Source organism: Prorops nasuta, unplaced genomic scaffold, assembly GCF_024137725.1.
Source record: "Prorops nasuta isolate Cenicafe-Biocafe unplaced genomic scaffold, Cenicafe_Pnas_1.2 PNAS00009, whole genome shotgun sequence".
Lineage (NCBI taxonomy): Eukaryota > Metazoa > Arthropoda > Insecta > Hymenoptera > Bethylidae > Prorops > Prorops nasuta.
In genome coordinates this window covers 2857820-2872972 of record NW_027116806.1, presented here as the reverse complement: position 1 = coordinate 2872972, position 15153 = coordinate 2857820, and the positions used below count along the sequence as shown (strand labels likewise).

At 28.1% G+C, this 15153-nt stretch overlaps 1 protein-coding gene across 1 annotated transcript in view; it reads right to left on the bottom strand.

The window, feature by feature from the left end:
* The window catches only part of C15 (homeobox protein C15), a 393740-nt gene that overhangs the window by 86522 nt on the left and 292065 nt on the right, over positions 1-15153 (bottom strand). The window contains exon 2 of the mRNA XM_066731730.1: positions 3842-4070. Coding sequence (XP_066587827.1) covers positions 3842-4070 — 229 coding nt within the window. The remainder of the gene's footprint in view (positions 1-3841; positions 4071-15153) is intronic.

Here is a 15153-nt window from a genome sequence, read left to right as displayed (position 1 = left end):
TGTAACCTTTTGAAATTTTGTCTGAAAGTGTAAGGTCATCGACCAAATTACTATGAATAAAGTTTGAAAATTGTGATTTTTAACATGTAATTTTTACTCGAATACAAAAATATAGAATTTTACGACAAAAAGGTACTTCTAATTCGTTTTACGCAGATACGATTAGTTTTGTAAAAATAGCAAATTATCGACCAAATTAAGAAGATATTGCAAGTGGAAATAAGAAAAAGCACAAATCAGTGCCCTCAGATGTTACTTCGTCTTGTATTTACCAACTTATTTATCGTTTATCTATAACTAACAACTCCTTTCTTATAAGAAATAATAGATTTAAAAATATTTCAATCCTTTCAAACGGAATTACTAAAATAAATTGCAAGGACCTGTAGCAAGGCCCCCACTTTATACGGTACCATCCGCCGGAGCAACTTTAAAGTGAAATAACTATTGGTTCAGACATTTTTCTATAGTATGATTAGGTTAAAGGTATTTGAATCCGACTGTTATAATGGGACAGGCTGTTTAAAATGACTGCTTAGAGGGGGTAAATGAAATGAAACTCAGAATACAATTTGAAAATATACGAATTTACAGGCGTTATGAATTTATTGTGCGGTCGGGATTAAGGAACCAAATAAAATATACTCCAAAAATTAAAGACTCTAATCAAGAAAATAATTAAGACTTTTAATGTGACTACACTATTATAAAATAAACCATTTTTTGTATATACTGAAAAAAAAATTTCAAATATAATATAGAACTCGTTTGGCTTTTGAAGAGGGACAATCGCATTGATTTGACCTTTGAAAGTAAAATAAAGTTTATACAAAAAGGTCATCTTGAGTTTTTAAATGGCAATTTTTATTTTATTTTGCACATTTTGTGGCATAATTAAGAATTTTTAATGCCTGCTTTTCATGAATTGATTTCAGTCAGTTGATTAAGAAAAGCATCGTTTTAAAGTATCTATACGTAGGTGAATAATCGTGCACATACTTTAGATGACATGCATGCTGTATTAGTTAAATCGATAATTGTATCTAATTTTCAATCGACACGTAAATTGTAACAGACTAATAATATAGTTCTAGACATTAATTTTATTATTAAGGGCAAAGCTACAGGATTGTTTAATGATTACAATAATCTCTGTCATTTAAAGTCCTAAGCACAGAGACTGTGTGCTAGTATTATTTATTTTACTATGTATAAATAAATTATGTATGAATTCAGTTTACACCTTTCAATTATTTAATAACTAAAAGCAATCTATGATACATTTCAATATGCAAACGGTAATATATCATGGAGAAAGATAAAATATTCAAAAATATTTATTTTCATTTTGCACTAAAAATGGTTTTACATTTAGTCTCCAATATAATTCCGAAAAAAATATCTTACTTATGTTTAATTTTAAATATCGAAAATGATCTCGAAATTGATACTGAAATTAAGTTCTATGTAGTGAATTGCAATCGAGCAAACGCGCTATTATTTCCATGATAGTCCACAAAATATCGTAAATAGTCTCGCAAAATAGTTTGTGAGACATTTTTTTTACACGGGAACACATGATGAAGGAGATAAGTACATAAGATATTAAGTTACAAATTAGCGATTCGACTTGATATAATTTTATGGAAGGATCTGTTGACTTTTGAGGAAGATGAAAGTGAGATTTAAGACTTCAATATTCGACTTGCAGAGATAAAAATCAATAGAATGAGGATGTTGCAATTTGAAAACGAGTATATAGGGAAGTTAGAAGCAAATTTTTACTATTTATTCATATAATGAGCATTGTCAGCCCAAATTATGAATATCTTGCACGAGACATCCCCATTGATAACTGGGGTCGTCTCTAAATTTAATTCTATGCTAAAAGTGATTAAGGTAGTAGTGATTGGTTCTTAGTCGGACAATACAGACAATGTCTCTGGGGCAATGAATTACAGTAAACCAAGGAGATACAAATAGTTAAAATTGCTAATGATGAAGCAAGTTTTTAGCTTTTCGCTCAATCTACCGAAGAGAAGCGACGAAACAAAGGAAAATCAGTTTCATGCCTTCAAATTGATTCAATATATTCTTATGTTTTACATAAATCAGAAATAAAACTAAGCTATCGACAAAAGGATGGAATGAGTATGATGAATGGTCTATAAAAACAAGAGAAACCAAGCTGTAGAAGAAATATTGGAAGTGAATCGCGATAATATATAAATAATCATCTTTTAATATTCAGAGAACAGCCGATTTTTTTTTTAATCTTTAATGATCCTAAGCAGCATTTCCTTACTTATCACAAATATTGCTAACAAAATCTCTAAAAACTCTGTGTCTAGCGCAAAAGCTCGTTAGAAAGCTAATGAAGTAAATTCATTTGTACAATGTAAAAATTAAATAAATAATCCTGAAAGGAACCATCAAATTTCTATTCTAGTTAAATCCGGAGCTAATGTCTTGTAAGGAAATACGGGACTCTGAGTGTGTCACTTAATACGTTTCATAGGAGACGAACGTAAAACTTCATTTAACTGTGTAACTATAAGAGATATGAATTTTTCTACATCATCTCTTTTCGAATTAAATAAAAAGCACCTCCAGAGTTATCCTATGAATAAATGAATGTCTCTCTTATACATATTTGTAGAGATAAATGGAATTACGTTTACGCTGCAGGGCGAATTAAATGATACGATCTTGTGCTTGATAAATATTATAATATTGTTTACTATTTAAGGACTGACTTTTCATACGAAATTATTTAAAATATAATTTTTTGTTTTAGAATATTGAGAAAACTCTGAACAAATATATGTAAATCAGTAAAGTCAGTCCGGGTCTAAACGGAGCCACCACTCTAACCCCCCAGCCAATATAACTCTAAACATTTGGACGTCAAAGTGGGTGAATCGTTAAGACCCACAATGACTTCATTGATGTGAATAGTATCTAGGAAGTATAATTCAGCTCTTTATTTTTTATTAATATAAACTTTATTACATCTTATTATAATGAAAAATTACTGAAAACGATAGTTGAATGATATTGAAAAACAAAACGAATTTGTTAAAATATGAAGCAAGTCCGTTTGAAAAGAAACTACCCACTTCGTTTCATTATTTTACACATAATATTTACAACATTCAGGAAGAATGTAAAGGAATTTTTGAAACATTTTTATAGAAGCCTGAAGGTATTTATCATTTATGCATGCTATTTAACATGATTGATTTCAGTACAAACGTTTAAGAAACTTGTATCCTTTTATAAAAACTATACTAATACGAATTTACGAGTGTGTATTTTAATAAAAATTACATAAATTATAGAATACTTTTGTATTTATCTATTTTTTTTCTTCATATTATGCTTGTAATTAATTGATGGGTATATTTTTACTGAAACAGTTTAAAAGCTTTTGAAAGCAAAACTAAAAGGAATTAACTAATAAGATACTTTGAGCATGTAAAAACGTGTTAATTTATTGGTAGTCGTCAATTTTTACAAAAAGGTCACAGAAATGCTCGCATCAAGTATCATTAGTTTTGTCTGTCTGGACTGGAATGGGGGGAGTCGTCCTCCACTTAACAGCTATCCACCGAACAGTCACTTTATCTAAATTAAGTATTTTTGTTCTTTCTTTATCGCTCAGAAACTCCTGCCTATATTTGAATTCTATTTTGCTAGACAGATAAACAATACCTCCCGAACCGATAATTTCCTTTTAAAATTCCCCAATTACTATTTCCTTAGTAGATATATTTTTTCAATCTCACTTAAGCTAGGAAAATTTTTAAAGTTAAAAATATGTAATTTAAAAAAAACTCACCTCCATTTCGTCCTTCTATTTTGAAACCACGTTTTAACCTGGGCATCTGTCATCTTCAAAGATTTTGCTAAAGCCGCCCTCTCAGCCGATGCAAGATACTTTTGTTTATGAAAACGTTTCTCTAGTTCTGCTATTTGGAGTCTGGTAAAACTTGTTCTGGGTTTCTTCCTTTTAGGAGGCGTCCTGTTCTGATAGGGATGCCCAATCCTTCTTGGAAATGTCCCAGTGGCTACATAAAAAAAATTACAAACAGTCAAAAACTTATTTGTCGTTGCGTTGACATACCTAGCATCTACGAATTATCAGTTACGATCCTACCTTGACGCTTCTACGAAAGAAATATCGCTGTCGATACACTCTCTATTATACAGAAGATTAAACGTTTTAAATTTAATACGATTTTCAAGACGAATGACCTTAATTAAATTAGTTAGTTTGAAGGTTCAATAACATATCTAATAAACATAACTTTAAAGATCATCCATTGAGCACATTAACATAAACAATAGCTTATGTAGTTTAAATAAGGGGTGGATAGCCTAATATGGACCATTATTTTAATTGGACATCCAGCACATATCAACATTTTTATTTTTAGAATGTTGACATTTTTAATCCATAAATACAGCAGTCTACAGTTTCAGCTGTATCGTTAAACGTGAGCTGGTTATTGCAAGTAAACAAAATTTGCTATTTTTTTTCAAATCAATAATAAATTTGCGAATAAATAGTCAATAATGAGACTTTCCGATTTGTGAATCAAATTAACGGATTTTATAAATTTAGCTTCGGGAAATAAATCTGTTAAAATAGAGACAGCAATGATTAATTTATTAAGCAATGTTTAAAATGTGTTTATTCTAATATTTTCGAATTTTTGTAAATGATTTGTTTAAGTTAGACAATCTTATACTTTCCTACATTATATCGTGCGGTATTGTATGTTCGATAATAAGAATTTCAAAGCAAGGCTCATCAAGTTGCCGAAAAAAATACGTAGATTATAAAGCTATCTTTACTACATATTCTCTTTACATAAAGAAAAGCCACTGCAAAAAGCGTGTAGAACATAATATAAAATAAAATCAAGTTTATATATATTTATGGTTTCATTGAATATGTGCCAAGAAGCAAGGTCAGAAAGGAGAATCCAATGTTGAAATGTGTCGTAAACCCTCACTAAATAGTGGTTCCTGAAAGAAACAAATGTTATTGCGATAATTTAGCTTTTATATTTTACTGTCCACCTTAGAATATTTTTAATTTGAATTAAGTGACCGATTACTTTGAGAAAAGAAATTTATAAAAATAATAAAAAAGTACATTTTTGGTTTATTCTTAGATAATATTAAAATACGTTAAACTTATACTGCCCAAAATTTACATTAAAATTCGAAACATTCTTGAAAATACAATCTATAGATGTAACTAGCATGCGTTTAATTATATTGTTACTCAAAACTTTAAACGCGTTTTTCTCGAAATGGTAATTATGCGCGTTGTGCATGATAACTCAAGAACTACTAAACCGGTTTCGCTGAAACTTCGAAGGAATGTTCCTTCACTTAAAGGCCTTTGCAGAAACCTATCCAACTATATTTATTCTATCGCTATAGAAAATTTATAACTATAGTTTATAAAGAAAACATTACTTAATATTTAAAAACATTGTATTTTTTTGCGAATTTCAATCTTCTTCTAGCTCTGCGCAAAGCATACTTGCACTGATAAAAAAACTAGTTTGAATTAAGTAAAGTTTGCATTGTTTCAAGTAAATATATTCTAAAACTCGTACAAACAAATCAGTTCATTTGATTTTAACGTATTTGCTTACAAATAATAAACATTTTCCTTGAAATATTAATTTGTCGTAAGCAATATTCAATTTAAAAAAATATATATTCATTGAATTCAAATATACATATATGTAATCTATAGTAGAAAATGTAGTGTCAAATGTAGTTAAAATTGGGTGAAAAGTCCCAGATTCGCTTCAAAAAAGGCAATAATTTCCTCGAAATCAATTGATATTCACTAAACTGTAACGAATGTCAAAAGATTTTGATATAATATTTGCTTAAAAGACAATAAAAGATTTGTTTGCTTCCGCAAGTTTACTTTAAAAAAGGCAATAATAACCTCGGAATCAAGTGATATTCACTAAACCATAACGAATATCAAAACATGTTGATATAATATTTGGTTAAAAGACAATAAAAGATTTGTTTGCTTCCGCCAGTTTACTTCAAAAAAGGCAATAATTTCCTCGGAATCAAGAGATATTCACTAAACTGTAACGAATATCAAACGATTTTCATATCATATTTGCTTAAAAGATAATAAAAGATTTGTTTGTTTTCGCAAGTTTACTTCAAAAAAGGCAATAATAACCTCGGAATCAAGTGATATTCACTAAACCAAAACGAATATGAAAAGATTATTGTTTTAATTTGATTAATTGTATAATTAACACAATTAACTGATGAGTAGAATCAAAGTGGTATTTCTTCAAGACAAAGTGATATTAAATTGTTTTAACTAAATATCACACTGACATAAAGAAATATCGCATTGCTACAAAGTCTTCTACCATAGTGTGCCATTAACTAATGACTAGAATCAATACGGTATTTATTTGATTTAATTAAATGTCGCATTATGTTAAAAATAGTAAATCATAATAATGATAAATTATATGGTAAATTCAATAAAATATTTTGTAGAGTCAACTAAATATGTAATTATAAAATATTTTTGAAAAAAATATTTTATTTAATTTTAATACTTTTACATTCGCTTTTTCTTATTTTCCTTCCTTCACACTTTCCCTTAATCCCTTGACGCATTCGTCTCCTCTTTTCCCTGTAACTTTATTTTTCTTCATGAAATGGAGCTTATCTAAAATTATGCAGTATGACTTAGTTTGGTTAATTAAATATTTCGTCATTTTAAATAAGACATTTTGTATTACTTATCCTTTTTGGTATTAAGATCATCCAGAAGCTCCATATGTAGTGTTTAACAAGAGAAGCGTAGCTAGAACAAATAATTAGTGAAGTGAAATAATTGTTTACTTACTTACCTTTCTTATATGGTATATAAATTATATTTGGTAGCCTTTCTTATATATGAAATACTAGCTTACTCAGATACTAGCAAGAAACGGCTAAACGCAGTACGCCACCTATTGATGGTTTTAGCAGCCCTATAATTTTTAAAAAATATTTATTTAAAACATTTGTATGAAGTATAGTATTGTGGAATAAGATCTACAATTTCAATGAAATATTGAGTGTTTGTAATAAAATATTTAATTCATTATATATAATATACTTTAAAATGTATTTAGTTTATCAACTATTTCGTTGAAAAAGTATTTTGTTATTCCAATTAAGCGTTTGGTTATTATTGTTTAAATTTTATTGGCTTAAGTAAATATTTAATAGTCTATGCAATATTACTTGATGAGAGATTTTTCTACATTTACATAATATATCAATTTAGTCAGAACAAAATTGTAATACAATTCCATTGAATATATATTTCTTTGAGACAAATATATTGTGTGTGTGGAATTAAATAAATATCTTTGTTAATTAAAACAAATATTTTTCTTAGTACAGACTTAAAGCAATCACATATATACTCACATATACATGATAGTAGTAAAACGGTTAATCGTTTTGTATATAAAATGTGAAAATAAGAAAAGCCACAACAAGATACGTTTCCACTAATTACATCATATTCTAATATTCTATATTCATAGATTTCTTACAAGAAATTCATTTTTTATCAACAAATTAATGTAAATTGCTTTTTTAGATGAAAGAAATTCTCCAAAGGGTACTTAGGCATAAATTATGAATGTTACTAATACTTTGTATTATAACCAAAGGCATCCAAATATAAAATAAATAAGGAGAGATAACTATGCATATATACAATGAGCATTTTAAATTCCTAATTTTTATCAATATTTAAAATTGTATTTAAAGTAAGTAAAAATCAATATTTGAAGTTTAATAAATATTATATTACATATTTCAACAATGTTTTGTGCTCGATACAAATTTTATTATACTTATTAAACTTAGAAGCTAATTATATATACTGTATCATAAGAATGCTTAATATATTATTAATGTTTACAGTAAAAGTTTATAAATTTACCTTGACACACATACACACACACACACAGTTTTATGATATATTCCGTATGTTGTAACATTTTTTCGAATAATTAAAGCTTATAAATATTATTAAATTAAACGCAATATAATAACAGCTGTTTATGTTTCCTATTATTCATCTTATGTTTCTATGATTTATCCAGCACAAAGAAAGTAATAATATATGATTATTTCGACATCATTTCGAACACAGATTTGTAGAAGATTAAATACAGGGGACGCATGTAATACCATTCGTTAAAATATGAAAGTTGTACGTAGAATAGTGAAATAACTTTTTTAAAGGAATTACATCCCAGATATTTGTTTTTCAACTTGATATGCGTGAACGTGTTCAATTAGAGAAGTTGTCTTTATCCGTAACACAATGAAATAAATTTCATTGTTTCCGCCAAAAAATATATATTTAATTTGTGCAAATTGCAATAATATACCATCACTATTCATTACTATAGCCATTTCATGTTTGTACATTGTCCCATACAAATTCACCCATTTTACAAAAATGAAATTATTATCTTCACAAATCGAAGATATAATATGCTTAATTGTAGGATGGTGTCTAATGTTTGTCATAGTACAGTTCCATTTTGGGCCTATTTCATATTTGTCTGAGAAACCTTGATTACAAAAAAATCTGTAATTCAAATATAGTTGATGCTTTAATGCAAGTGTATACGGTGTGTTAATACGACAAGTAATTGAAGATGCAATATTTTTCAATTGTTTATGCTTTCCTTCGAATCGAAAAGAAGATAAATATTTGATTGGACCAAATTTACGAATTATTAAAGGGTAATGTAATAGGAAGTGATGTTTCGGTTTCAAAGAACTATCAGGGAAAAGTTTCAAATATAATTCATGATGCTCGGAAACAATAATTTGTAAGTAATGTAATGTTTCCTTATTAAAAGAAGGTGACATATCTGTGCATATTAACTCTCTTAATAGTATCCATAATCTCCAGTAGTTATTACCTTCAGGAACTAAATCTCCAATAATTAATCCAAAGAAATTAACGAAACATGCCATTTCTGAAGCTGAAAAAACTAAATTTTGACTTTGCACTGCTGTTGTCGTAACACTTACAGGTTTATTTAATTGAAAATTATTTCCATAATCGAAAAATTTAATTCTTTTATTTAAAGTTTCCAAGGAAAAAAGTTTAGCGTTATTTATAAGTTCATTTAGTATTTTGCCCATTTCATACCTGCAAATACCCTCATACAAATCATGCATAATATCAAGCGTACAATTTTCAGTAACGTGAAAATATTTCAATTTATAAAAATTGCATTCCTCTATAACTCTATTATAGTTAAGTGTTCTACGTCATATGTATATTCGCTTTTCCTTCGTATTAAGTTGTTATCTATATTTGTTTGTCTAAATCTAGCTTTTTTATCGATTTTACATACACGACAGCAATAGGTTGCATTAACACTAGTATTAAAACCCAGTATTTGATTTAAACCTAGATTATCGCCAACCACAGCTATTAAAACAAAGTAAACTTTATTCGTCTCTCCATTTAGGATTAAGTCACTGCCGTTTGTCTCTAAATCATATAATTCATCTATTAGTTTTTGAAATATAATTTTATTGCCAAACTTTTTGTAATCTTCTGTTTTGTGAAGCTGAGCTAACAAAATATTATTCAGTGTATTTTTAAACTCTTTAGGTATAGAAGGAATAGTGTAGTATACAGCACCAATTTTACTAATATTTTTGTGGGACCCTAATGGGTTATTAATCTCGTAATCATCGAAGTATAAAATTAAGGGAAATACTATTTGATCAATAAAATTTTGTTTAACAGTTTGCCAAATTTCTCCGTCTAAAACTGAATTAAGTACTCCAACTGAACATTTAATTTCTAACTCTTTTAAAATGGAATTAAATATGTTTGGCAACTGCAAAAATTTTGTTAAAACACTCTTCAATTGCACTATTTCTATTGAAATATCAGATACAATCATAGTGTTTTTACCCATTACAGTACGAGAACGCAATTCAGTGTCAATAACCTGTTTTATTGGAGGATTAAAGAACCCGCTTGAATAAAATATTTAAAGATTAAATGTTCGGAATTAAAAACATTAAAAGCATCTGTTACTTGTTGTATTATTATCTCGTTGTTTGATGCAATAGTAATGTGTTCATTGGCTTTAACATGCTCCAAAATTTTTTGCAACGATAATAGAAAAAAAGATTTACTGCATTGTAATATCTCATAAGTTGCATTTCGTGGAAACTTGAAATTACTATACAATTTAGCAATAAATAATGACACACATGACATTATAACGTCAGTAAAATGAGTAGAATCTGAATTACATATGACATTCATCATATCAGATACAATATCTTCGTTAAAATTGGGAACCATATATATTATTTAAAAATAACTCGTTATTAGTACACGCATCTTTGTTGTTAAGTTCCTGAGCTTCACGTTGAGAATCATTTATGGTGTTGTTACGTGTATGAGTTTTTTTATAATGTTGCCTATAGCCGTAAATATTTGAAAAAAAGCGGGAGCATTTCTCAAACGGACAGTAACAAGAATTTGTAATTTCATGCTGGTGCCACGTTTCAAGGTGGATAGAAAAATTGTCATTCAAAATATTCACTTTACAATAAGCACAGGGAATTATATTATCTACGTCCATTGTTTTTTAAATATTCAATATATTATTACTTTCTTCATAAATGAAAATAAGAATTCTAAATTAGTAGAAATTGTAAAAAATCAATTTGTTACATATCGTTATGTTTGCTTTACTTTTATATCAGATTATGAATTCTTAATTCTCGAAACTTAAATCCTAAAAAAAACAATCTACAGGAAAAACATAAACCCTTAAAATTTTACTGACATTGACATTTGTAGTATTACACTAATTTCTATGATGTTTCTAACAAGTGAAAGCTTTGACATGCGTTATAGTTTTTATTCAATCGTAGCTTCAATTATGCTATTTTCAAATAAAAAATGTTGTTCATATTTAGTCAGTATTTTTAAAGGATATATATTTTTACTATGACTTCTAATTACTTTACCTGAACAAGTAACAAACTAACTATCAGTGATAGAGCTTGTGGCTCTCAGTTTAACAATTTCCCTATGAAGGGCATAAGCGGGTTTAGAAGCACAACGATATAGCTTATAATTATTAAAAAAAAAGACAGAAAAACATTAACATTTACGTGGTATTTACTTCTTTCGTTAGAAGGAATGGGAAGGAAAAGGAGATGGAATGGGAAGGAAGAAAGAGAGGAGTGGAAAGGAAGAGGGAGAGGAGTGGGAAGGAAGAGGAAGAGGAATTGGAAGGAAAAGAAGGAAGAGGAAAAGATTCGTAGGGAACACAAGGAAGCGGAAGAAACTTTGAGTAACGAAAATTTCAAAAACAAAAATTATAATATCTGCTGCTACTTCAAAACATGCTTAAGCCTCTGGTACGAATGAAAATGCTATTTATAACAAAAAGAACTTAAGATTAGAATAAGAATAAGATTATAAAGCTGTATGTGTGTATATAGCTTTTTGTTAAAGATAAGACAATGTTTTTACGTAGTAAACTATTTCTTTAAATCGGTTAGCAACTCTTCAATTTGTGAGATATGTTTGTCGTATCGTGTAGTAAATTTGTAAAGATATAGTTGAATGAGTAGCCAAATATGTTCGCTCTCAGGCGGATATTTAAGATTTAAAACTTGAAAAATTTTGAAGCAAACGTCGATACCTTTTAGTAATGAGGTACATTTATATAAAATGTCATCCACATTTATAAAAATTGTTGATATTTCCGCTAAAGAAGGTCCAATAATGATCAAGAATAGCTGTAATGATAGCTTTAAACTTTTCATAAAGTCCCTTCTTTCTTCCCGTTTCAATACAATATCTCCAGGATTCTGCAAAGAAGTAATTAATGAAATATATTTAAATAACTACCAAAATTAACCGAACCTCTAACGGCAAAAATGATTATTTAAAAAAAAAATTGCAAACTTAGTTGCTATTTCTTTTACGATTTTTTTTACTTACAATAATATGTAAGATAATGCTGTTTTTACATTCAACAACGGACGGTTTCCAAATTTTTGTGGCAACTCTTGATCGCCCTTTGGGTGGTAATAATATTGGCAGAGGTAACAGCTGACATGCTATTTTCGAATCTATTTGTAGGAATAAAAGTATTGCTCGTCATGACATTATGTATTTAAAAAACTGTTTAACTAATTAATATTATATCTGTATAATATATATAATATATATCCACAATATAAGTCTCTGCTCTTGAAAAATCTTAACCGCGGAATTATGATATCAGTTGAAAAATGTTATAAAACATTTGTCAATTGCTTAAAATGTTGAAAATATGTTTCTAACCTTCATTTAAATCTTCTAAACTCAACATATCATTTCGAGCAGTAGCATTTCTATCTTTACTGTTGAATGGTCCAAGAAGCAAAATATCAGAGAAAAATTGATCCCATATATCCTTAGTTAATTTAACATTTGTTATACATAATGACTTGAAACCTTCTTCTATTAATTCAGAACTTTTTGATTGTTTCAATATTGGCCATTGTTCAACAATGGTTGCAATATTGGTATTGCAGTGAGATTTTCAAGTTCTTTACGTCTTAGTAAAAATGGGAGGTTCCACTTTGTTTTAACTATATCACAAGGATCCATATTTTGGCTCAACCAAAGTTTATGTTCTTCTCCTTCATCTGGAAAATAGTGTTCAATTTCATACAAAAATTAGAATAATATTATCTCTCAAAATATCGGTCAATTTAAGTTTGAATAAGTTAATATTTCGTTATAAAAATATTGATAGTCTGTATATTTTAGTTCAAACATAATTTTAGATATATAAGAAACATCTCTGACCTGTTAAGGTATTATTTACTTCATCGTAATTTGAATCATTATTACAATGACTTTTCTTTTTCAGACGCATTCAATTTTTTTAAAGCATATAAGCAATTCCTATATTTGCTTACTAATTTTCCTTTAGAAACAATAGACTTATTAGTAATGAAGCCACTTTTTGTAATTGGCGGTACATAATACGTATTAACATTTTCAGTAGGAAACATTTCTACTATTTTATTTGCCAGACAAAGAAAGTCCTCATTGCGTAACCTAAGAAATGTATAGAATATATACATATACAAATCATGACAACACAGTTTTTAAAATGCCTACCTTTTTGTTATTTTTAACACTTCAGTTATTACAATATCAAGCATGACATTTCTATGTCTACATGTTAATACTTTTGTCTTTTTATAAGATTTATAAATGGCTGAGCCCTTTACATTTCTGTGCAAAAATGCATATACAGAAAATGCTTCCTTTAAAAATCCAGTTTTTCCCACAAAACAATTCTGCCTAATTAAATTTGGTTGATCATCAACTACTTCATCCTCACTGGAACTGACATTATTAATGCTTTGATTATTCTGAAAGCATGATAAACATAATATGTAAAAATATAACAAAACTTTTATAAGAAATTGCTAATATCGTATAAAAACATTAAACTTAAGATCTTTAGCTTTATTATAATGCAAAGATACTACGCCATTTCAGTCAAGAAGCTAAACAATATTTATTTGAAAATATTTTCTATATATTATCAGTTTCTTTAATAAATAAAAATAGTACAGCTATGTAATGCACGAAGAATAATCTACAATGTTGAATATTTTAGGATAATTTGAAATGAAAGTTATAACTCACATATTAAAGATGTAGAAGCATTCATTACTTCTTTCGTCGTAGATGCCTGTTGAAAAGTTTCCTCCCAATGCTTTTTAAATATCACTCTTTGACCAATTTTTGGTATCAACTCCTTTATGAGTGTTTCATCCAAAGATTTAAATGTGATTTCATGTGTTTCATGTTCTATAACACAAAGATTTTTGTAGAACATTTAATTACTTGAAAGCTAAGTAAATGTAAATTAATTTGTTTCCAAAAACACTATTATTTCTCCAACTTTAAAGCACTACATGATTTTAGAGCTATTCGATTAAAACTTTTCACAGAAACTGGGTTTATATATGTGTGATCTAACCGTTGAGTAGTAAAAGAAAATGGCATTAAAAATAGGTATTTATGGAAAGTGACAAATATGTCAAACTAGCATGGGAATGTAGGCAAAAGAGTACGCAGACTGAAGTCTGCATACTCTTCTACCTTAGACTCGTATACTTGTTAGTCTGTGTTTGCTGTCCTAATTATTTAAGATTCTTTGAAAATGTATTCTTACCTTCAAACAATAGAATTATCTCATTTAAATTCCACTCGGCTAATATATTTTTAGTAAATAAGTCCATTTGAAGTAACTTATAACTGCTTGGCAATATTCAATAATCTCTAATAGAGTGTATTAAAAAACGTCTACAAATAGAAGTGCATTAAATTCAAGAACCTATAAATAGAAAAATGCTACTAATATATGTCATAATCAATAACGACTCATAGATAGCACAAATTTCTGTATTGACTCTCAAAACATTTTATCATATAACTATAAAACTAATTGAAGTTACATTATACAGGTTTGCGATAATTTCTTTAATATTTTAAGTGGTCGTTATTTCTACAAAAGATCCTCCTTTTATAAACTAATTCTATAAGAAAGTTCTCTAATGCCATTAATAAAAATACAAAAGCAGAAAACAATGGCTTTGAACACTATATCAATTATTCCTCATTAAAGGATAGATATAAAAAGTCAGTTAACGTTGCACCAAACATGGTATTAATTATTAGTGTTAAGCCTGTCTCATTCGTAGGTAGATAATAATTGTCGAAAAGCATTATTCCACAAATGGATATCTTTCAAAAATGTACTTTAATAAAATCTTATGTAAGTAATTTCCAATAATTGCAATATAACACAGAGGTGTAACCAATTGGTACTTTATATAACACTCACAAAAATAACTAATTTATTTATGTTAATATTACCTTTTATATGAGATGAAAATTTGATTCTCCTAGTTTTCCTAAATTTCTGCGAGCTACATGTGGATTCAGCAACTTCGTTGAAAGAAAAAAGAGGGCTGCAGATAGAGCGTGGCTACCTTATATAT